Source organism: Somniosus microcephalus, chromosome 1, assembly GCF_052327205.1.
Source record: "Somniosus microcephalus isolate GS21.2 chromosome 1, FLI_Smic_1.0, whole genome shotgun sequence".
NCBI lineage: Eukaryota > Metazoa > Chordata > Chondrichthyes > Squaliformes > Somniosidae > Somniosus > Somniosus microcephalus.
Genome location: NC_140987.1, coordinates 20,475,224 through 20,500,848, shown reverse-complemented (window position 1 = coordinate 20,500,848; position 25,625 = coordinate 20,475,224). Strand labels below are relative to the sequence as shown.

General features: G+C 45.4%; 1 protein-coding gene across 4 annotated transcripts in view; it reads right to left on the bottom strand.

The window, feature by feature from the left end:
- The window catches only part of fam193a (family with sequence similarity 193 member A), a 334,280-nt gene that overhangs the window by 83,234 nt on the left and 225,421 nt on the right, over positions 1-25,625 (bottom strand). For all 4 annotated transcript variants that reach the window (XM_085973735.1, XM_085973887.1, XM_085973783.1 and 1 more), the window contains 2 exons: positions 23,874-23,998; positions 8,192-8,339 (listed from right to left, as the gene is read on the bottom strand). In XM_085973735.1, the coding sequence (XP_085829861.1) occupies positions 8,192-8,339; positions 23,874-23,998 (273 nt within the window). The remainder of the gene's footprint in view (positions 1-8,191; positions 8,340-23,873; positions 23,999-25,625) is intronic.

Here is a 25,625-nt window from a genome sequence, read left to right as displayed (position 1 = left end):
TGGACTCGACCTCCTTCCACTGTTCTCCCGGAGCGAATCCCTGGGAGGTGATGCAGAGTTGCAGGTAGGTTCGAATCTTTCTCGTCGCCAATGTTAGATCCAGGTATCTTAATGTGGTGTCCTTCAATAATCAGACAAAGACTGCAGGGAACGATCAACAGGTGTTTACTGAATGAGGGTTCAAACTGCAACTGACTGTACAGAGCACTACTCAGGGTTTATATACAGGTGTGGTCACTACCGGTACTACAGGATACAGGAGCTGTAAAAAGTAGTTCTCCCCCTTAAAGGTACATACATTACAAATATCAATAAATTTAATTAATTACATAGAATGGGAGATCAGGTGATGTGTTGCTGCTGCAATATGTGGGAGCTGGTGGACACCATTGATGCTCACGGTGATCACATTTGCAGTAAGTGTTGGCTGCTCGAGGAATTCCGGCTCCGTGTTGAAGAGCTGGAGTCCGAGCTTCAAACACTGAGACACATCAGGGAGGGGGAGAGTTACCTGGACTCTGTGTATCAGGAGGTAGTCACACCAATTAGATTAATTAATTCAGATGTTGTCCGTGGCCAGGGTCAGGATGGTGTGACTAGAAGTGAGGCAGGTACGGGGATCCAGGAGGTAGTGTTGGAGGAGCCATAGCTCTTGTCCAACAGGTTTGAGGCTCTTAATCCCTGTGAGGATGGGAACAGGGACTGCGGGAAGGATGAGCAACCTGGCCACAGCACCGTGGAGCGGGGGGCCATTCAAGTGGGGGGGGGGGGGGGGAGTTAAAAGAAATGTTGTAGTGGTAGGGGATAGTATCGTTAGGGGGATAGAGTGAGTTCTTTGCAGCCGAGAACGAGAGTCCCGAAGGCTGTGTTGCCTGCCCGGTGCCAGGGTTAAGGACATCTCCTCTGGGCTGGAGAGAAACTTGGAGTGGGAGGGGGAGGATCCAGTTGTCGTGGTCCATGTTGGTACCAACAACATAGATAGGACAAGGAAGGAGGTTCTGCTGAGGGAGTTTGAGCAGCTAGGGGCCAAATTAAAAAGCAGAACCACAAGGGTAATAATCTCTGGATTACTACCTGAGCCACGTGCAAATTCGGCTAGGGTAAATAAAATTAGAGAGTTAAATGTGTGGCTCAAAGACTGGTGTGGGAGAAATGGGTTTTGCTTCCTGGGACACTGGCACCAGTACTGGGACAGGAGAGAGCTGTTCCGTTGGGACGGACTTCACTTGGCCAGTGCTGGGACTAGAATCCTGGTGAATCGAATAACTAGGGCTGTAGAGAGGGCTTTAAACTAATTAGTGGGGGGGAGGTTTTAAGAGAGCGAAAAATAAAAATGACAGCGGAGAAGGCAATAGAGCAAGGTAGCAGTGGGGGAATTAAAAACCAGAGCGTGTCAGGAAGGGACAGAATGTATAATGATAAAGGTAAAGTAGTAAAAGAGGTAAAAGCAGGAATAAATTGTCAGAAAACATATTTGAAAGTTCTTTATCTGAATGCACGCAGCATTCGTAACAAAATTGACGAGTTGACAGTGCAAATAACTACACATGGGTATGATCTGGTGGCCATTGCGGAAACATGGCTGCAAGATAATCATGACTGGGAACTAGACATACAAGGGTATTTGACAATTAGGAAGGACAGACAGGAAGGAAAGGGAGGTGGGGTTGCTGTGTTAATCAAGGATGGAATCACTGCAATAGTCAGAAATGATATTGGGTCAAAGGATCAGGATAGTGAAACAGTTTGGGTGGAGAGAAGGAATAATAAGGGGAAAAAAGTCACTAGTGGGCGTCGTCTATAGGCCTCCTAACAGTTGCAACTCTGTTGGTCGGAGTATAAATCAGGAAATAGTTGGGGCTTGTAATAAGGGAACAGCTATAATCATGGGGGATTTTAACTTTCATATTGACTGGACTAATCAAATTGGGCATGGCAGCATTGAGGAAGAGTTCATAGCGTGTATTAGGGACGGGTTCCTTGAGTAGTATGTAACTGAACCAACCAGGGGGCAGGCAATCTTAGATCTGGTCCTGTGCAATGAAACAGGATTAATAAAAAAATGTCCTAGTAAAGGATCCCCTTGGAATGAGTGACCATAGTATGGTTGAATTCCAAATTCAGTTTGAGGGTGAGAGAGTTGGATCTCAAACCAGCGTACTAAGCTTAAATAAAGGAGACTATGAAGGTATGAGAGTAGAATTGACTAAAGTGGACTGGGAAAACAGATTAAAGTGTAAGACGGTACAAGAGCAGTGGTCTACATTCAAGGAGATATTTCACATCTTTCAAGATAAATATATTCCACTGAGGAAAAAGGGGAGTAAAAGAAAAGACAGCCATCCATGGCTTAGTAAAGTAATAAAGGATAGTATTCGACTGAAAACAAGGGCATATAAATTAGCCAAATCTAGTGGGAGGATAGAAGATTGGGAAGCATTTAAAAGCCAGCAAACAATAACTAAAAGATTAATTAAGAAAGGGAAGATAGATTATGAAAGTAAACTAGCAAAAAATATAAAAACAGATAGCAAGAGTTTCTACAGCTATATAAAAAGAAAAAGGGTGGCTAAAGTGAACGTTGGTCCCTCAGAGGATGGGACCGGGAAACTAGTGGTGGGGAACATGGAGATGGGCAAAGACGCTGAACAAATATTTTGTATCAGTCTTTACAGTACAGGACACTAAAAATATCCCAACACTGGACAAACAGGGGGCAATTGGGGGGGAGGAGCTAAACACGATTAAAATCACTAAGGAGATGGTACTCAGTAAAATAATGGGACTGAAGGCGGATAAATCCCCCGGACCCGATGGCCTACATCCTAGGGTCTTGAGAGAAGTGGCGGTAGGGATTGTGGATGCATTGGTGATCATTTTCCAGAACTCCCTGGACTCAGGAAAGGTCCCGGCAGATTGGAAAACTGCTAATGTAACACCCTTATTTAAGAAGGGAAGTAGACAAAAAGCTGGAAACTATAGACCAGTTAGCCTAACATCTGTGGTTGGCAAAATGTTGGAGTCCGTTATTAAGGAAACGGTATCAAAGCATTTGGATAAACATAATATAATAGGACAGAGTCAGCATGGTTTTACGAAGGGGAAGTCATGTTTGACAAATTTGCTCGAATTCTTTGAGGATGTAACATACCAGGGTGGATAAAGGGGAACCAGTGGATGTTGTGTATTTGGACTTCCAAAAGGCATTTGACAAGGTTCCACACAAAAGATTACTGATCAAGATAAAAAGTCACGGGATTGGGGGTAATATACTGGCATGGGTGGAAGATTGGCAATCTAACAGAAAACAAAGAGTTGGGATAAATGGTTCGTTCTCAGGCTGGCAATCAGTAACTAGTGGTGTCCCACAGGGATCAGTGCTGGGACCTCAACTCTTTACAATCTATATTAACGATTTGGAGGAAGGGACCGAGTGCAACATATCCAAGTTTGCCGACGATACAAAGATGGGAGGGAAAGCAGTGAGTGAGGAGGACATAAAAAACCTGCAAAAGGACATAGACAGGCTAAGTGAGTGGGCAGAGATTTGGCAGATGCAATATAATGTTGTAAAGTGTGAGGTTATGCACTTTGGCAGAAAAAATCAAAGAGCAAGTTATTATCTAAATGGAGAGAAACTGCAAAGTGCTACAGTTCAAAGGGATCTGGGAGTCCTGGTACATGAAATACAAAAAGTTAGTATGCAGGTGCAGCAGGTGATCAGGAAGGCCAATGGAATCTTGGCTTTTATTGCAAGGGGGATGGAGTATAAAAACAGGGAAGTCTTGCTGCAGTTTTACAGGGTATTGGTGAGGCCACACCTGGAATACTGCGTGCAGTTTTGGTTTCCATATTTAAGAAAAGATATACTTGCTCTCGAGGCGGTTCAGAGAAGGTTCACTCGGTTGATTCCGGAGATGAGGGGGTTGACGTATGAGGAAAGGTTGAATAGGTTGGGACTCTACTCATTGGAGTTCAGAAGAATGAGAGGCGATCTTATCAAAACATATAAGATTGTGAGGGGGCTTGATCGGGTGGATGCAGTGAGGATGTTTCCACTGATGGGTGAAACTAGAACTAGGGGGCATAATCTTAGAATAAGGGGCTGCCCTTTCAAAACTGAGATGAGGAGAAACTTCTTCACTCAGAGGGTAGTAAATCTATGGAATTTGCTACCCCAGAGAGCTGTGGAAGCTGCAACATTAAATAAATTTAAAATGGAGATAGACATTGTCCTAGCAGATAAGGGAATTAGGGGTTACGGGGAGAGGGCAGGGAAGTGGACGTGAGTCTAGATTCAGATCAGCCATGATCCTATTGCAAGTCATAAGAACATAAGAAATAAGAGCAGGAATAGGCCACTTGGCCCCTCGAGGCTGGTCTGCCATTCATTAAGATAATGGCTGATCTTGGGCTCAAGGCCACTTCCCAGCCTGCTCCCCATAATCCTTCACTCCCTTATCTTGCAAAAATCTGTCTATCTCCACCTTAAATGTATTTAATGACCCAGCCTCCACAGCTCTCTGGGGCAGAGAATTCCACAGATTTACGACGCTCAAGAGAAGAAATTCCTCCTCATCTCAGACCTAAAAGGGCGACCCTTTATTCTGAGATTGTGCCCCCCCGAGTTCTAGATTTCCCCATGAGGGGAAATATCCTCTCTGCATCTACCCTGTCGAGCCCCCTCAGTAACTTATATGTTTTGACAAGATCACCTCTCATTCTTCTAAATTCCAATGAGTATAGGCCCAGCCTGCTCAACCTTTCCTCATAAGCCAAACCCCTCATCTCTGGAATTAACCTAGTGAATTGTCTCTGAACTGCCTCCATAAGTCCCCAACTAGTAACACAGAAAGTTTAGTTGAGAGCAAGATAGCCTTTGTCGTAGGAAGGAACATGGTTAGAGATTGCTGGCCATTTGACATCAGCTACAGCAGGTTTCTAACATTGAATTCAGGTTTGGGATTTTAAGGAGAGCTTCCTCCGGTTATGTTTAATACTGGGAAATTATGGAGCAGTTGGAATAAAGTGGGGGATTGGTATGTTAATGAGTTGGCAATTGAATGTGTCATCCATAATAGGAGAGACAACAAGTGATTTGGTATCTTGTTTCAAGTTTCCAGTAGGCCACTGGATGGATGTCTTCTTGTATGGACAGCGCAACAACTTGCATTTATATGGCGCTTTTAACGCAGTAAGATGTCCCAAAGCGTTTCAAGGGAGCGTTGACAAATTTTGACACCGCACCACATAAGGAGATATTAGGACAGATGATCAAAAGCTTGGTCAAACATGAAGGTTTTAAAAGCGTCTTAAAGGAGAAAGATGTAGCTAGGCTGAGAGGTATAGGTAGTGAATTCCAGAGCTTAGGGCCTAGGCAGCTGAAGGCACGGCTGCCAATGGTGGATCGATGAAAATTGGAGATGTGTAAGAGGTCAGAATTGGAGGAGCGCAGAGATCTTGGAGGGTTGTAGGACTTGGAGGTTACAGAGATAGGGAGGAGCGAGGCCATGGAGGGAACTGAACACAAGGATGAGAATTTTAAATTTGAGGCGTTGCTGGACCAGTGGCCAATGTAGGTCAGCGAGCACTGAGGTGACGGGCTAGCTTGACAGTAAAACAAAGCAGCTTAACGGTTTGTATCTGGTCTCATCTCGCTCAAGTGTTAATCAGTCCACCTTCTGGAAGACTGGAGAAGCCCAGGTGAGGGCAAGTGCAAGGATCACGATATATAGTTCGTAAAAAGATGGTCGCATTGGTGCAGCCCCTAGGTTACGCTATTCTCTTACTAGATTACTGCTGGGTAGTGAAAACAAACTCCTGATCTTAAGTGGCAAGGGTCTGCTTACCGAGTGATCAGTGGGGAATATCTACGGTAGACCTGAAATTTGTAACGGCTGACTTAAATTTTAACTTGTCAACCAAGCACAAAAAAAACACCATTCATTTATACTCGAGCACAGCATACACTATGAAATTGGAAACAGTGCTTTTTTCTTATTTGAAGTGTTATATTAAAAATTCAATTACAAAAGGACAAGCTAGACTGGGAGCAGAATTTTCTAGTCTTGCTCAATTATGTTTCCAGATGAACGAAACCCACATCTTAATTCTGCAGAACACACCAATTTATCCTCTGTACTCGAACCAAGTTCACCATTACCGCCACTTACAACTGGAACCTCCACCTTTCCACCTCACGTACTTGCATACCACGTGCCTGGTTTAGGGGAATCACGACCAATGTCCCCTGCAAGCTGCCCTGCCTACCTCCCCCAATGCACGGCCCATTTAAATTTCTGCGCATGTGTGGTATCTACAATGTAGAAGTCGGTGAGCGGCCACGCGGGACCTTGTAGATGACTGTGCAGCTTAGCGGGAGCATTGATCACTACTATGACTTCCATTTTCATGGGGTTATAGCTATTTCTAGATTTGCACCTTGTAGATATGAACCTCCAGGTGCTCAGATTTGCTGGTATTTCAGGCACCAAGTCACAGGGTAACCATTTACATAAGCACTGCTTATTTGAGACCACGACAGAGCCAGCAATGCATGAACAGGTCAACAGGAAGAGGCTTTTTATGCCTCATAGGAAAGGGAAAAAATCCCCTTTTAAAGTTAAACATTCACCCTACTCGCTCATTTTTCTTCATCTAACTGTTGGTAAGAATTAAACTTTACTGAAGAAGTTAGTCGAGGATTGTGTTTTCACTGTTCATAGATAGGCCTGTGCGCTACCACTTTATATTGACAAGTCGATGGTTGCACGGGGAAGGAGGGCCAATGCTGCATAAGTCAAGCACACGAGAGGGTTCGAGTACAGGAACAAGGATGTCTTGCTGCAGTTGTACAGGGCCTTGGTGAGACCACATCTTGTGTGCAGTTTTGGTCGCCTTATCTGAGGAAGGATGTTCTCGTCATGGAAGGAGTGCAGCAAAGATTCACCAGGCTGATACCAGGAATGGCAGGAATGATTTATGAGGAGAGATTGGGTTGATTGGGCTTGTACTCGCTGGAGTTTAGAAGAATGAGAGGGGATCTCATTGAAACTTATAAAATTCTAACAGGACTAGACAGACTAGATGCAGGAAGGATGGTCCCGATGGTCGGGGAGTCCAGAAACAGGGGTCACAGTCTAAGGATAAGGGGTAAGCCATTTAGGACTGAGATGAGGAGGAATTTCTTCACCCAGAGAGTGGTGAACCTGTGGAATTCTCTACCACAGAAGGCAGTAGAGGCCAATTCATTAAATATATTCAAGAAGGAGTTGGATATATTTCTTAAAGCTAAAGGGATACTGGGAGAAGGCAGGGACAGGGTACTGAGTTTGGATGATCAGCCATGATCGCATTGAATGGCAGAGCAGGCTCGAGGGGCCGAATGGCCTACTCCTGCTCCTATCTTCTATGTTACTAAATTGTTGCTGTTAATGTTCCACTCTTTACAGTAGCAGAATAAGGTGATGTTGCTTCCCCAATTGGCCTAGCTGGTTGAGGCAGTAACTATCAGCAACATGCAGATCCCTGGTCTGCACGGAGCTAAACTGATCTCAGATGGGCAGTGGCAGGGGTAAATGAATTAGCCCCAGCGCCCTGGGAAGCTATTGGACTTAATAAAATAAAAAAAATGGATATGAAGCACTTTGGGGCATCCCAATTCATGCGATTATATAAATGCAAGTTTGTTCTCTCTTTATCGGAGGGCTAGTTTTGAGAAGGCATCGCTATACTGGCGCTCTTAGCGCTGTGTTTCCCCATTTGCGCTTCCCCCCAGCACCATTCTCTCGCCAGACACTGGGCTGGGGCAGATCAGTGTGCAGTTCACGAGCTGTATGAAAGGCAGACCTCGTTGAACAATGTATATCGGGTAGTTTGCATCACAAGCTCCGGCTGATGGTCAGAGGACCGTGTACTTGTTGCTGGCTGCAGTGTTATTTACTGCCTTTAAATAGCTCATTAAAAAAAGGCGATAAGAGGCAGCTGTTACAGCTGCAGTAAAAGTGGGAGAAGGCAATTCAGTTTGTCACTATCATGAAGGCAGCGAGATCCTTGGTTTGACAACGCTGTCTAAAACTTCTTTCAAGTCAACTGAAGACACGCCGTGATGCGTGCTCACTTTTAGGACAGAAACATTTTGGCTGTTGCAAAACTGAAGGTGCAAAGGGATTTCAGTCAAAGAAAGCCTCACCTGCTCATCCACGTAGTCATCTATTCGCTTCTGACACTCCAGCCACTCTGCGGCAACTCTACTCATCTCCTGGTCCATCTGGAGGTACCGTTGTAGTAACGTACTATACATGTCCTCACTGTACGAGTCGTGAGATGCCGTACCCAACCTTAAAGGAGATCAATCAGCACAGCAATATGTCAGTGCAAATACCCAATACGAACAGCTGAGAATATAGACCGTGCGGCCCATTGTTCCACCACTCGGTGCGAACAAGTGCACTGCCTTCCTCAACTACTTTAATGCAAACTCCTGGGGAGGGTAAAAATTAGAGGAAAAACCTTGAGCGACCAATTTCAGGAAAATAACAGCATTATACAGCAGTACAGAGGAAAGTAGTCACTAGAACTGAGAAGGTTAAGGGTGGCCTGCTAGAAATTATAAGATTTGAAAAAAAAAAACAGGGCTACGTGGAAAGAGCAGGGGGAGTGGGACCAATTGGATAGCTCTTCCAAAGAGCCGGCACAGGCACGATGGACGGAATGCTGTATGATTTTATGAGGAGGTAAATAGGTACAGACGACATCCACGGGTCGCAATTTTGTTCACAAATGTGCAGAAAGCCAGTAAGAAAAGACTGTTGATTGCTCCAATTCTGCAAACAGTATTCAAACTACAGATCATCATCTCCCTTCTTCTTCTGTTAATGGCAAGGAGGGTGCAATGGGGGCCGTCTGCATGTTAAAGGGGCTCCCAAGAGTTGCGTCTCAGGGTGCATATCCGATCAACAATTAAGGCACAGAAGTAGAGGTGCCTCAAACCGTGCTTATATAGATTAAGGACAGGGAGGAAATGAGTGTGTTCGGATTCAGTGCAAACCCCTGATAACACTGTTAAATACACAATCCCCACGACAAAGTTTCACACAAAGTACAGTCCACCAGATCTCGCTGGAATCTGTGCAAAATGTCTTGCGATCCAATCAGCATTTAATGTTAAAGTACATGAATTCACGATTAGAAGGGCTAATGCAGTCACCAACACATCCAATTGTTGAATTTATGGCCATCTTTTAACTATACATTTTTTCAATCATCCCCACCCCTTCGGAAGGCTGCGACGCCGTGCTGGGGTGCAGTATTAGTGGTGCCATTCTCTCTCCGGTAACTCAGCTGTTGTTCAAATGTTGGCAAGCTATTTGACCGCATGGGGCATCACATCAACTCTTTTCTCACTCAACGCTAACATATGATTGGATTTCAAATGTGGGTCACTGAGCAGAGATCAGCAGGACGAACCCGGGACGAATCCACCAGGCCAGCTGCAGAAATCCTGCCAACGAGGCAGAGATTAACAAACTCAGCACAAACAGGGGTTAGTTATATATTTTTTAAAACTTCTCCAACTCTAAGGTTGACAATTTTAATCCATCTCATTAAATCCTTCAGAGCCAACGGCCTTGCAAATGACAAACCTCCTTCCGCACACAACTTTCCGATAGATGGAAACCGGCATGGACTCGATGGGCCGAATGGCCTCCTTCTGTGCTGCAATGACAGTGACTCTAAACCAAGGACGTACCCACAAGTTGAAGGAAGCGGCTTGCTCATGATGCTGCCTGGTCAATTTATAAATGGATGTCAATAATCAATTACAAAATTTAAAAAACGTCCAAACCTAATTTCATGTAATATATTCCCATGGGCGAGAGTGACAGGGTGTTGGCGTTCCAGCATCGTACAGGTAGACTATCCTTTATCCGAACTTCCGAAAACCGAAAACCTCTAAAAACCGAAAGTTTTTTCGTTCAGCGTAAGTCGTGCGCACGACATGACCAGAGTGGCGCACGACTTACGCTGAGCAGGGCAGAGGGTCACAGAGTTCCCTCCTGGGTAGGAGATTACAGGCCGAGCCTGGCAGTGTGAAGGAGGTACCGGGAGAGTGAACCCAACAATACAGCGGCCCGTCCGATATTCTTTTCTCCCCCGCCCCCCCCCCCCCCCCACCGAACCACGGCCCGTCCGATATTCTTTTCTCCCCCCACCCCACCCGACCCGAACCGCGGCCCGTCCGATATTCTTTTCTCACCCACCCACCACCCCCGACCTGAACCGCGGCCCGTCCGATATTCTTTTCTCCCCCCCCCACCTGACCCCCGACCTGATTTGCGGACCAGCTTAGTAGGAGTCAGCCGATATCCGGCTTTCCAGAGAAGCAGGAAGGGGAATGAGACACGGAACAGTCGCAAGAGGTAGACTGAACTTTTAAAATTTATATTAAATACAAATTTCCCAGTCTTATAATAATACCTTCTCAAATCCGAAAAATTCCGAAAACCGAAACTCAGCTGGTCCCAAGGCTTTCGGATAAGGGATAGTGTACCTGTACACTATAGTGGGGTCTGACCCATGTATTGTGCCTGGCTCAAGTTCTGTAGCTTTATACTCTACTCGTTTTAAAAAGAGAAATGCTTGCATTTATATAGTGCCTTTCATGAACTCAGGACGTTCCAATGCTTTTTACAGCCAATGAAGTACTTCCTGAAGTTTAGCCATAGTTGTAAGGTAGGAAACACAGCAGCCAAATTGCACTCAGCAAGGTCCTACCAACAGCAATGTGATAATGATCAGATAATGTTTTTTTTTTTTTTTAAGTTGTTGGTTGAGGATAAATGTTGGACAGGACGCTGGGGAGAACTCCACTGCTCTTCTTCGAAATAGTGCCATAGGATCTTTAACATCCACCTGAGAGAGCAGACGGGGGCCTCGGTTTAACGTCTCATCTGAAAGACGGCACCTCTGACAGTGCAGTGCTGTCTCAGTACTGCTCCGGATTTTTTTTTTTTTATTCGTTCATGGGATGTGGGCGTCGCTGGCAAGGCCAGTATTTATTGCCCATCGGAAAGTTGGTGGTGAGCTGCCTTGAAGTGCTGCAGTCCGTGTGGTGAAGGTACTCCTACAGTGCTGTTAGGGAGGGAGTTCAAGGATTTTGACCCAGCGACGATGAAGGAACGGCGATATACTTCCAAGTCAGGATGGTGTGTGACTTGGAGGGGAACTTGGAGATGGTGGTGTTCCCATGCGCCTCTTGCCCTTGTCCTTCTAGGTGGAAGAGGTCGCGGGTTTGGGAGGTGCTGCCAAAGGAGCCTTGGTGAGTTGTTGCAGTGCATCTTGTAGATGGTACACACTGCAGCCACGGTACGCCGGTGGTGGAGGGAGTGAATGTTTAAGGTGGTGGCTGGGGTGCCAATCAAGCGGGCTGCTTTGTCTTGGATGGTGTCAAGCTTCTTGAGTGTTGCTGGAGCTGCACTCATCCAGGCAAGTGGAGAGTATTCCATCACACTTCTGACTTGTGCCTTGTAGATGGTGGAAAGGTTTTGGGGAGTCAGGAGTTGAGACACTCGCTGCAGAATACCCAGCCTCTGACCTGCTCTTGTTGCCACAGTATTTATGTGGCTGGTCCAGTTAAGTTTCTGGTCAATGGTGACCCCCAGGATGTTGATGGTGGGGGATTCGGCGATGGTAATGCCGTTGAATGTCATGGGGCGGTGGTTAGACTGCAGCTTATTGGAGATAGTCATTGCCTGGCACTTAAGTGGCAGGTAACATTTGCGCCACACATAAGCTCAAACCTGAATGTCATCCAGGTCTTGCTGTGTGTGGGCACAGACTGCTTCATTATCTGAGGAGTTGCGAATTGCACTGAACACTGTGCAATCAGCGACATCCCCACTTCTGACCTTATGATGGAGGGAAGGTCATTGATGAAGCAACAGAGGATGGTTGGGCCGAGGACACTGCCCTGAGGAACTCCTGCAGCAATGTCCTGGGGCTGTGACGATTGACCTCCAACCAGCACAACCATCTTCTTTTGTGCTAGGTATGACTCCAACCAGTGGAGAGTTTTCCCCCCCCCCCCCGATTCCCATTGACTTCAGTTTTACTAGGGCTCCTTGATGCCACACCCGGTCAAAAGCTGCCTTGATGTCAAGGGCAGTCACTCTCTCCTCACCTCTGGAATTCAGCTCTTTTGTCCATGTTTGGACCAAGACTATAATGAGGTCTGGAGCCAAGTGGTCCTGGCGGAACCCAAACTGGGCATCAGTGAGCAGGTTATTGGCGAGTTAGTGCTGCTTGATAGCACTGGGCAGTTTTCCACATTGTCGGATAGATGCCAGTGTTATAGCTGCACTAGAATAGCTTGGCTAACGGCGTGGCTAGTTCTGGAGCACAATGAGATCACTGCAGTGGTGAGGAATGATATTGGCTCAGAAGCTCAAGATGTAGAATCAGTTTGGGTGCAGATAAGAAATAGTAAGGGTAAGAAGTCACTGGTGGGAGTAGTATATAGGCCCTCTAACAGTAGCTATACTGTAGGACAGAGTATAAATCAAGAAATAATGGGGGCTTGTAAGAAAGGTACTGCAATAATCATGGGCAATTTTAATCATCATATAGATTGGATTATCAAATTGGCAAGGGTAGCCTTGAGAACAAGTTCATGGACTGTATTCGGGATGGTTTCTTAGAGCAATACGTTGAGGAACCAACCAGGGAGCAGGCTATTTTAGATCTGGTAATGTGTAATGAGACAGGATTAATTAATGATCTCATAGTAAAGGATCCCCTAGGAAAGAGTGATCATAGCATGGTAGAATTTCAAGTTCAGTTTGAGGGTGAGAAACTGGGTCTGAAACTAGTGTCCTAAACTTAAGTAAAGTCAATCACAAGGGTATGAGGACAGAGTTGGTTAAAGTGGATTGGGAAAATAGATTAACGGGTAAGACGGTAGATCAGCAGTGGCAGACATTTAAAGAGATATTTCATAAATCTCAGCAAAGGTATATTCCAGTGAGAAAGAAGGCTCTACGAGAAGGATGCACCATCCGTGGCTAACTAAGAAAGTTAAGGATGGTATCAAATTGAAAGAAAAGGCATACAATGTTGTGAAGGTTAGTGGTAGGCCAGAGGATTGGGAAATTTTTAGAACCCAGCAAAGGATGACTAAAAAAACTATAAAGAGGGAGAAGATAGAGTATGAGAGTAAACTAGCAAATAATATAAAAACAGACAGCAAGAGCTTCTACAGGTATATAAAAAGGAAAAGAGTAGCTAAAGTAAACGTTGGTCCCCTAGAGGATGAGTCTGGGGAATTAATAATGGGAAACAGGGAAATGGCAGAGACTTTGAACAAATATTTTGTATTGCTCTTCATGGTAGAAGACACAAAGCATCCCAATAATAATACAGGAAACTTTGGTTTATCCGGAGGTTATATGTCCGGAATACTCGATTTAACGGCAAAAATCAGGAGCTGTTTTCTATAAGTTTTTTTTTAGTTCTCGTTGCTTTTTTTCCCCCAGTCAGGCACTGCAAGGTCTGTAGCTATAGCAACAGCTTCAGCTAGAGACGCTTGCAGCTGCAGCCGACTGTTTAGAAGCTGTTGCTGAGCAACAGTGTTTGTTGTCAGATACGGAGATGAAAACCTCCGTATGCTTCAACATTAACTTTGTATGTCCGGCAGTTTTGATAGATCGGCAACAGCTCGGTCCCATCAGTGCCGGATATCACAAAGTTTCCTGTAGATAATCAAGGGGCTATGGGAAGGGAGGAACTTAAAACAATCTCTATCACTAGAAAAAAGTACTCGGCAAACTAATGGGGCTAAGAGTCGACAAGTCCCCTGGACCTGATGGCCTGCATTCTAGGGTCTTAAAAGAAGTGGCTGCAGAGATAGTGGATGCGTTGGTTGTAATCTACCAAAATTCCCTAGATTCTGGAGAGGTCCCAGCGGATTGGAAAACTGCAAATGTAACGCCACTATTCAAGGAGGGAGACAGAAAGCAGGAAACTACAGGCCAGTTAGCCTAACATCTGTCATTGGGAAAATGCTGGAATCCATTATTAAGGAAGTAGTAGCAGGACATTTAGAAAATCAAAAGACAATCAAGCAGAGTCAACATGGTTTTATGAAAGGGAAATCGTGTTTGACAAATTTGCTAAGAGTTCTTTGAGGATGTATAAAGGGGAACCAGTAGATGTAGTGTATTTGGATTTCCAGAAGGCATTCAATAAGGTGCCACATAAAAGGTTACTGCACAAGATAAGAGCTCACGGGGTTGGAGGTAATGGCATGAATAGGGGATTGACTAACTAACAGAAACATAGAAACACATAAGATAGGAGCAGGAGTAGGCCATTCGGCCCTTCGAGCCTGCTCCGCCATTCAATGAGATCATGGCTGATCATCCAAAATCAGTACCCTCTCCCTGCCTTCTCCCCATATCCCTTGATTCCTTTAGCCGTAAGAAATATATCCAACTCCTTCTTGAATATATTTAATGAACTGGCCTCCACCGCCCTCTGTGGCAGAGAATTCCACAGGTTCACCACTCTCTGGGTGAAGAAATTCCTCCTCATTTCAGTCCGAAATGGCCTACCCCTTATCTTTAGACTATTACCCCTGGTTCTGGACTCCCCGGCCATCGGAAACATCCTTCCTGCATCTAGTCTGTCCAGGCCTGACAGAATTTTATAGGTTTCGATGAGGTCCCCTCTCAATCTTCTAAACTCCAGTGAGTATAAGCCCAATCGACACAATCTCTCCTCATACGTCATTCCTGCCATCCCAGGTATCAGCCTGGTGAATCTTCGCTGCACTCCTTCCATGGCAAGAACGTCCTTCCTCAGATAAGGCGACCAAAACTGCACACAGTACTCAAGGTGCGGTCTCACCAAGGCCCTGTACAACTGCAGCAAGACATCCTTGTTCCTGTACTCGAACCCTCTCGCTACGAAGGCCAACATACCATTTGTCTTCTTAACCGCCTGCTGCACCTGCATGCTTACCTTCAGCGACTGGTGCACAAGAACACCCAGGTCTCTTTGCACTTCCCCTTCGCCCAATCTATTGCCATGCAAATAATAATCTGCCTTCCTGTTTTTGCCACCAAAGTGGACAACCTCACATTTATCCACATTATAGTGCATTTGCCATGTTTCTGCCCAATCACCCAACCTGTCCAAATCGTACTGGAGTTCCACGACATCCTCCTCACAGTATACCCTCCCACCCAGCTTTGTGTCATCTGCAAATTTGGAGATATTGCATCCAATTCCCTCATCCAGATCATTAATATATATTGTGAACAGCTGGGGTCCTAGGACCGATCCTTGCCTGCTACTCGGAAAACGACCCGTTTATTCCAACTCTTTGCTTTCTGGCCGCCAACCAGTTCTCTATCCAAGTCAATACCTTGCCCCCAATCTATTGTGCCTTAATTTTGCACGCTAATCTCTTATGCGGGACCTTATCGAAAGCCTTCTGAAAGTCCAAATACACCACATCCACTGGTTCTCCCTTATCTATTTTACCAGTTACATCCTCAAAAAATTCCAGTAGATTAGTCAAGCACGATTTACCTTTTGTAAATCCATGTTGACTTTGTCCGATCCTGTCACTGCTTTCCAAGTGCTCTGCTATTACATCTTTTATAATGGACTCTAGCATTTTCCCCACTACCGATGTCAGGCTTACCAGTCTATAATTCCCCGCTTTTTCTCTACCACCTTTTTTGAATAGTGGGGTAACATTAGCTACCCTCCAATCCATGGGTACTGTTCCAGAGTCTATCGAGTTCTGGAAGATGACCAGCAATGCATCTACTATTTCTAGGGCCACTTCCTTAAGTACCCTAGGATGTAGATTATCAGGCCCTGGGGATTTATCGGCCTTCAGTCCCATCAATTTTCCTAACACCATTTCCCTACAAATACTGATTTCTTTCAGTTCCACCCTTTCATCAGACCCTATGTTCCCCAGCATCTCTGAGAGGTTATTTGTGTCCTCCTTTGTGAAGACAGAACCAAAATATGTATTTCGTTGGTCTGCCATTTCTTTGTTCCCCATTATAAATTCCCCTGATTCTGACTGCAAGGGACTTACATTTGACTTCGCCAATTTTTTTCTCTTCACATATCTATAAAAGCTTTTACAATCAGTTTTTAAGTTGACTGCAAGCTTACTCTCATTCTTTTTTCCTTATCTTAATGAATCCCTTTGTCCTCCTTTGTTGAATCCTAAACTGCTCCCAATCCTCAGGATTATTGCTTTTTCTGCCCAATTAAATGTCCTCTCCTTGGATGTTGTGGTTTCCCTAATTTCCCTTGTTAGCCACGGTTGAGTCACCTTTTTTGTTTTATTTTTATGCCAAACTGGGATGAACAAATTCTGTAGTTCATCCATTCGGTCTTTGAATGTTTGCCATTGCCTATCCACCGTCAACCCTTTGAGTGACATTCCCCAATCAATCCTACCCAACCATCATAGTTTCCTTTATTTAAATTGAGGACCCTAGTCTCTGAGTCAACTACTTCATTCTCCATCTTAATGAAGAATTCGATCATATTATGATCGCTCCGACCCAAGGGGCCTTGTACAACAAGATTGCTAATTAATCCTTTCTCGTTACATAATACCCAGTCTAAGATGGCCTGATCTCTGGTTGGTTCCTCAACATATTGGTCCAGGAAACCATCCCGTAAACACTCCAGGAATTCCTCCTCCACAGTATTGTTACTAATTTGGTTAGCCCAATCTATATGTAGATTACAGTCACCCATGCTGACTGCTGTGCCCTTATTGCACGCTGCTTTAATTTCCCTTTTAATGCCATCCCCAACTTCTGCCTTACTGTTTGGAGGTCTATATACCACTCCCACTAACGTTTTCTGCCCCTTAGTATTTCTCAATTCTACCCATATAGATTCCACATCATCAGAGTTAATATCCTTCCTTACAATTGTGTTAATCCCTTCTTTAACCAGTAATGCTACCCCACCTCCCTTTCCTTTTTGCTTATCTTTCCTGAATATCGAATACCCCTGGATGTTGAGTTCCCAGCCTTGGCCATCCTTGAGCTACGTTTCCTTAATCCCAACCAAATCGTATTCGTTTACCTCTATTTGCGCAGCCAATTCATCCACCTTATTACGAATGCTCCTCGCATTAAGACACAAAGCCTTCAGGCTTATTTTTTTAACGCTCTTAGACCTATTAGAATTATTTACTGTGGCCACGTTTGATTTAAACCGTTAATTTCTCTGGCTGCCACTTTTGTTTTTCTCCTTCCTATCTTTTGCTTTTATCCTCGTTTCCCTTTCCTGTCTCCCTGCTTGGGTTCCCAACCCCCTGCCATTTTAGTTTAAACCCTCCCCCAGAGCACTAGCAAACACTCTTCCTAGGACATCGGTTCCAGCCCTGCCCAGGTGCAAACCGTCCGGTTTGAACTGGTCCCGCCTCCCCCAGAACCGGTTCCAATGTCCCAGGAACTTGAAACCCTCCCCCTTGCACTATTCCTCTAGCCACGTATTCATCTGAAATATCCTTCTATTGCTACTCTGACTAGCACGTGGCACTGGTAGCAATCCTGAGATTACGACCTTTGAGGTCCTATTTTTTAAATTTACCTCCTAACTCCCTATATTCCGCTTTTAGAAGAGAGTCGGGATAAATGTGTCATTTTCAGATTGGCAATCAGTAACTGGTGGGGTGCCACAACTATTTATAATCTATATTAATGGCTTGGACGAAGGGACCGAGTGTAATGTAGCCAAATTTGCTAACGATACAAATATAGGTGGGTTAGCAAGTTGTGAGGAGGACACAGAGTCTGCAAAGGGATATAGATCGGTTAAGTGAGTGGGCAAATATTTGGCAGATGGAGTATAATGTGGGAAAATGTGAGGTTATCCACTTTGGAAGGAAGAATGAAAAAGCAAATTATTATTTAAATGGAGTGAGACTACAAAATGCTGCGGTACAAAGGGATCTGGGGATCCTAGTACATGAAACACAAAACGTTAGAATACAGGTACAGCAAGTCATTGGGAAGGCTAATGGAATGTTGGCCTTTATTGCAAGGGGTATGGAGTATACAAGTCGGGAAGTTTTGATGCAACTTTACAGGGTGCTGGTGAGACCACACCTGGAGTACTGCGTACAGTTTTGGTCTCCATATTTAAGGAAGGATATACTTGCATTGGAGGCAGTGCAGAGAAGGTTCACTGGGTTGATTCCTGGGATGAAGGGGTTGACGTATGAGGAAAGGTTGAGCAGGTTGGGCCTATACTCATTGGAGTTTAGAAGAATGAGAGGTGAGCTTATTGAAACATATAAGATTCTGAGGGGGGATTGACAGGGTGGATGATGAGAGGATGTTTCCCCTAGTGGGGGTATCGAGAACTAGGGGGCATAGTTTCAGAATAAGGGGTCGTCCATTTAAGACGTAGATGAGGAAGAATTTCTTCTGAGGGTCGTGAACCTTTGGAATTCTCTACCCCGGAGAGCTGTGGAGGCTGAGTCATTGAATAAATTCAAGGTGGAGATTGACAGACATTTGAACTACAAGGGGGTCAAGGGGTATGGGGAGAGAGCGGGAAAGTGGCGTTGAGGACAAGATTGGATCAGCCATGATCTTACTGAATGGCGGAGCAGGCTCGAGGGGCAGTTTGGCCGACTCCTGCTCCCGTTATGTTCTTCAGTCTTCAGTACAACAGCCGGGATGTTGTCAGAACCCACAGCCTTTGCTGTATCCAGTGCATTCAGCCTTTTCTTGATATCATGTGGAGTGATTTGAATTGGCTGAAGACTGGCTTCTGTGGTGGTGGGGACCTCAGGCCGATATGGATCATCCACTCGGCACTTCTGGCTGAAAATGGTTGGCGGTAGCTGGTGCCGAGGTTGATGCCGGGTGCTCCATCCGGTTTTATTCTTATTGTTTTTTCATAGCGGGTTTTTACAACTGCTAGGCCATTTCAGAGGGGCAGTTAAGAGCCAACCACATTGCTGTGGGTCTGGAGTCACATATAGGTCAGACCGGGTAAGGACGGCAGATTGGGTGAATCAGATGGGTTTTTACGACAACCCGACAGTTTCATGGTCACCATTACTGGTGACAAGCTTTTTATTCCAGATTTATTTCATTAACTGAATTTAAATTCCCCAGCTGCCGTGGTGGGATTTGAACTCACGTCTCTGGATCATTAGTCTAGGCCTCGGGATTACTAGTCCAGTAACATAACCACCGTATAGAACTATTTCTTCTGGGGGGGGTGGGGGAAGGGGAAAGGTTCAGAACAACGGGGGCATAACCTTAAAATTAGAGCTAGGTCGTTCAGGGTTGACGACAGGAAGCACTTCTTCACACAAAGGGTAGTGGAAATTTAGAACACTCTCCCCCACCCCCCCCCCAAAAGCTGTCGCGGCTGGGGGAGTCGATTGAAAATGTCAAAACCACAATGCTACCGTTCCCCATTGTGTGTGTGTTCTGGCTTGATACCAAGTATTCTATTAGCACTGACACATTGTACTCGCTGGAGTTTAGAAGAATGAGAGGTGATCTCATTGAAACTTATAAAATTCTGACAGGACTGGACAGACTAGATGCAGGAAGGATGTTCCCGATGGTCGGGGAGTCCAGAGCCAGGGGTTGCAGTCTAAGGATAAGGGGTAAGCCATTTAGGACTGAAATGAGGAGGAATTTCTTCACCCAGAGAGTGATGAACCTGTGGAAAACTCTACCACAGAAGGCAGCGGAGGCCAGTTCATTAAATATATTCAAAAAAGAGTTGGATATATTTCTTAAGGCTAAAGGGATCAAGGGATATGGGGAGAAGGCAGGGACAGGGTACTGAATTTGGATGATCAGCCATGATCTCATTGAATGGCGGAGCAGGCTCAAAGGGCCGAATGGCCTACTCCTGCTATGTTTGTATGTAAGGAATGTGATGTGGTTAACCTGGGTGGTTCTATTCGATCTCCTGCTGTCTAGCTCTGGAGTGGCAATGGCCACTCCTATTTCCCCTGGAGCCCTCTGGAAAAACGTATAGTGCACGGCAAGTAGGAAGACACCAGAGATACCAGCGATCAGGTACTGACCGCAATCAGTAACCGAGAAAGAACCGTAACACTTTTGCTGCAAGGCATGGCATGACTTGGTTCAAAATTCCAAGCCTTGCAGAAAAAAATAAAACTGGTGCCAACACAGACGCAGTACTTAAAGAAAACACAGACATTCATGGGAGCATTGTGAACTTACTGGCAACAGAGGCAGGGAACAGGAAAAGAAAAATCACGATTGAATGATGCAACTTTTTAAATGTAGCTCACAAGTTCGGGGGGGTAAAAAACCCTTCACGAGCTGTGGCTCTTAGGTTGGGAACAACAGTCACACCACAGCAAATGCTTTTGAAGATGACTTTGTCCAACCACAAAACTCAGTCAATTTAATGCAGATGACTGCAGAAAGTTTTGCATTTACTGAACAGTTTTTAGATTTTGGAATGCAAGAATTTTGGGGGGGTTTTTTTAGGACAGGAAATGCCTCAACAAGCTGTCACTTTTCAAACAGAACAAAAAAAGAAAAGACAGACTTGCAATTGTACAGCGCCTTTCACGACCTCAGGATGCCCAAAGCGCTTTACAGCCAATGAAGTACAAGTTTTCACTCTACCCTCTTCAATCCCTTCTCTCGCTCCAGAAACCCACCCAATCATTTCTTAAACCCACTTACATTATTTCATTGGGCTGCACGGGCAACTTACTCCAACAGTCTTAAGAACTTAAATCTGGAGCTAGAAAAGGCTATTCCAATTACAGGAAACTCTTTTTTTTTTAATCCGGCACCGACGGGACCGAAAGGCTATTCCAATTACAGGAAACTCTTTTTATCCGGCATCGACGGGACCGGCGTGGTGCCGGTTTAACAAAAAGTCCGGATTACAGAGAGGTATAGTAAAATGGTACGAGAGCTCCGTACACAGCAACAAATCCAGGCTTCCCTGTTGCTTAGCAACAGGTGCAGGAACCCCGCCACAAGATCCAAGCATCCCCGTTGCTTAGCAACAGGTGCAGGAACCCCGGTTACACAGCCACAGATCCAGGAACGGCCACGAATATGAAGTAAAAACTTACCTGAACCTACTCCTGAATTTTTCCGGTTAACGGAGATTTACAGTTATTTAGGTGCCGGTAAATCGAGAGTTTCCTGTACCTCGCATCAAGAATCCATGCAAGATTATGCCACAATTTCTTCCTCCACCATCCAACCAAACCATCGGCTGGGATCCTACACTAAATTCCTTCTCCTATCTCCCGTCAAACAAATGCTCGCAATGATATCCATATCTCCACGGCTCAGTATCCCTTCTCGACACATTATTACTCCTCCTGTCCGCTAGTATTTGAATCCTACATCATTTGACCAATAGTTCTTTAAAGTGTGGCACTGGATACAACAACGGGTTGGCAACCTCTTTTTTTCACCTCTGGGACCCAGATACCAATCCGGCCAAGGATGATGGAATGAAATAGAAGACTTGCGTGTATATGGCGACTTTCACACCCTCAGGACGTCCCAAAGTGCTTTACAGCCAATGAAGTACTTTTGACGTGTCCTCACTGTCGTAATGTAGGAAACGAGGCAGCCAATTTGCGCACAGCAAGCTCCCACAAACAGCAATGTGATAATAACCAGATAATCTGTTTTTAGTGATGTTGATTGAGGGATAAATATTGGCCAGGTCACTGGGGAAAACTCCCCTGCTCTTCTTGGAAATAGTGCCATGGGATCTTATACATCCACCTGAGAGCGCAGACGGGGCCTCGGTTTAACGCCTCATCCAGAAGGACGGCACCTCAGACAGTGCAGCGCTCCCTCAGCACTGCACTGGAGTGTCGGCCTAGATTATGTGCTCAAGTCCCTGAAATGCTCTCTTTCTGTTGACCATCAGGGTGTGATGTGTAATGAGTGTATGGAGCTGCAACTCAATTCACAGTGGTTACAGGTGCATGATACAAAACGCCCCACAATGCGTCACAATAATTACTCTGCACACAACAAGCTTAATCCAAGACGCCACTAGCACGGCTCATGTGGGAGCAGAAAATATATGCACCAGAGCAGATGACAAAACCCTTCAGAGATTAGTTAATCGGGCAGAGGGTGCTTTCGAATCAGAAATTTATGGCACAGGAGGCCATGCGACCCATCGTGTCTGTGCCGGCCGAAAGAGAGCTATCCAGCCTAATCCCACTTTCTTGCTCTTGGCCTGTAGCCTTGTAGGTTATGGCACTTCAATTGGGAGAAGGGGAAGTGCAAAGAGACCTGGGTGTTCTTGTGCACCAGTCGCTGAAGGTAAGCATGCAGGTGCAGCAGGCGGTTAAGAAGGCAAATGGAATGTTGGCCTTCGTAGCAAGAGGGTTCGAGTACAGGAACAAGGATGTCTTGCTACAGTTGTACAGGGCCTTGGTGAGACCACACCTTGAGTATTGTGTGCAGTTTTGGTCGCCTTACCTGAGGAAGGACGTTCTTGCCATGGAAGGAGTTCAGCGAAGATTCACCAGGCTGATACCTGGGATGGCAGGAATGACGTATGAGGAGAGATTGTGTTGATTGGGCTTATACTCACTGGAGTTTAGAAGATTGAGGGGGGATCTCATTGAAACCTATAAAATTCTGTCAGGCCTGGACAGACTAGGTGCTGGAAGGATGTTCCCGATGGTCGGGGAGTCCAGAACCAGGGGTCATAGTCTAAGGATAAGGGGTAGGCCATTTAGGGCTGAAATGAGGAGGAATTTCTTCACCCAGAGAGTGGTGAACCTGTGGAATTCTCTGCCACAGGGGGCGGTGGAGGCCAGTTCATTAAATATATTCAAGAAAGAGTTGGATATATTTCTTAAGGCTAAAGGGATCAAGGGGTATGGGGAGAAAGCAGGGACAGGGTACTGAATTTGGATGATCAGCCATGATCTCATTGAATGGTGGAGCAGGCTCGAGGGGCGAATGGCCTACTCCTGCTCCTATCTTCTATGTTTCTATGTACTTCTCAACTGTGATGAGGGTTTCGGCCTCTCCCACCCTTTCGGGCAGTACGTTCCAGACCCCTACCACCCTCTGGGTGGAAAAAAGTTCTCAACTCCCCCGTAATCGTTCTACCAATTACTTTAAATCTCTGCCCCCTGGTTATTGACCTCTGCGCTAGGGGAAATAGGTCCTTCCTACCCACTCTATCTAGGCCCCTCATAATTTGATATACCTCAATTAAGTCTCCCCTCTCTGTTCCAAAGAAAACAACCCCAGCCTCTCCAATCTTTCCTCACAGCTAAAATTCTCCAGTCCTGGCAACATCCTCGTAAATCTCCTCTGTACCCTCTCTAGTGCAATCACATCTTTCCTGTAATGTGGTGACCAGAACTGTTCGCAGTATTCTAGCTGCGGCCTAACTAGTGTTTTATACAGTTCAAGCATAACCTCCCTGCTTTTACATTCTATGCCTCAGCTAATAAAGGAAAGTATCTCATATGCCTTCTTAACCACCTTATCTACCTGTCCTGCTACCTTCGGGGATCTGTGGATATGCACTCCAAGATCCCTCTGATCCTCGACACGTCTCGGTGTCCTACCATTTATTGTGTATTGCCTTGCCTTGTTAGCCCTCCCCAAATGCATTGCCTCACACTCCATCTAATCCAATAATGCCCGACATGGAGACTGACTGGGTGCCAAAAAAAGGACGCTCACTTCAGAAATGTCATCCTTAATGTTGCCAAGCACAAATCACAAATATTAATTTTTATGCTTCCCTTACAGTTTCTGCGTAACAAATCATTAAATCCGAAGTATTCTAGTCATGGCGGAGCTTACCGGAGCTGTGCTACTAGTGATGGTAAGCTACTCTGTAGAAGTGGCTCCGAGAACACCAAGTTTTCAAATAGGTGCTTGTTATGAAGTTCCCACGTCACCTGGAATTTCTTCAAATGTTCACTTTCCTGTAAGAGAAAGCAAGTAAGACATCTATAGTCCATATACCAAACATACAGCGATTTGATGGTGGTGAATTAGACATTAGCCTCTGGGAACTAGGTTCAAATCCAGCGCCAGTGACGAGGGGAAAATCTACAGGCTGGAAGGTTCGATCGGTTAAACGCCAGTGGCCTGCCCTGAATTTGACAATCTCACTCAGAGAAGCCATAGGGAGGGGTGCGTTCTGGAAACAGAGAACTGGTGTGAGTCAGGGGTGCTCCTCCGAGGTTGGAGCTGATGCACATGCTGCGACCACTATCGAGCTTTACTGTATGCTTTACCTGGCAGCTTGATGCTGCGACTGGATCTCTGGAAAACTCGAGTCTTGAACAGCAGATGACCAGTGTGGCCGCAGGCCAGGCAAAGCATGTAATTTAGCTTCGGCAAGAGAAATTGGGACAAGTAGGAACAAGAACAGGAAGAGGCCATTCGGCCCCTCAAGCCTGCTATGCCATCGGTACTTCAACCCCATTTTCCCACCTTAGCTCCATATCCCTTTATACCCTTACCTAATAAAAATAAATCTGAGTCTTGAAAGCTTTAATTGTCCTAACATTCACAGCCTTCCGAGTGTTCCAGATTTTCACTACCCTTTGTGTGGAAAAAGTGCTTCCTTATTTCCCTCCTGAACGGCCTAGCTCTAATTTTAAGATTGTGCCCCCTTGATCTTGATTCCCCCACCAGAGGAAATATTTTCTCCGTATCTACCCGGTCAAATCCTTTTAACATTTTAAACACCTCGATCAGATCGCCCTTCAATCTCCTACACTCAAGGCAATATAAGGCAAGTTTATGCAACCTCTCCTCATAATTTAACCCTCTAAGCCTTCTGAAGTACTGAATTTTCACTTATTTACTGTGTTATTTTGACTTTAATTAACTCCAGTTTTTCAGTTAAAATACTAGGAATGGTTTAACTTGTTTATATGGTGAAAGAAAAGACTGACTTGCATTTAAAAAAAAATCTTCTTCAGTTTAGCTGGGCGGGGGGCAGGGGGACAGCTGAAGTAAGCGATGTGGGAGGTGGTCCAGGATGCTTCGTACCCGGGATGACCACTTGTGCGGATGTGCCTCTTGACGTCTTGCATTTCAGCTAAAAGAGTCTGAGCTTGAGCAGCAGCTGGAGCACTTCATCGCGTACAGCAGGAATCCTGATGATCTGCGGTCACCCCACAGGCAGAATGAGTTGGTGAGGAAGAGAAACAAGTGACCATCCTACTCGGGTAGGAAGGAGGCGGCAATAAGGCAGTGTAGAGATCTCCCGGGAGTAGGGAATTGGCAACCAAATATCGTGCAGAATAGCAGCAAGGGATTCCATAGACAGGCGAAGTGACTGGTGCTTTTTCAGCTGCAGTCAAGAGTCGTGAATGATGTGTTGCTCACCAGGTGTCAGGGAAAGGGAGAAAAAAGATTTGAGAGGGAAGGCAAGCAGCCAGAATCAGTGGCTGAAACCAACAACATAGGAAAGAATAGAATGAAGTCCTGCAAAAGGAATTTTAGGAATTAGAGGATATAGAGCAGGCTTACAAGAGTGGCAATTTCAGGATTATTCCCAATAATATATTTAGTTAGTATAGGAATAGTAAGATAAGT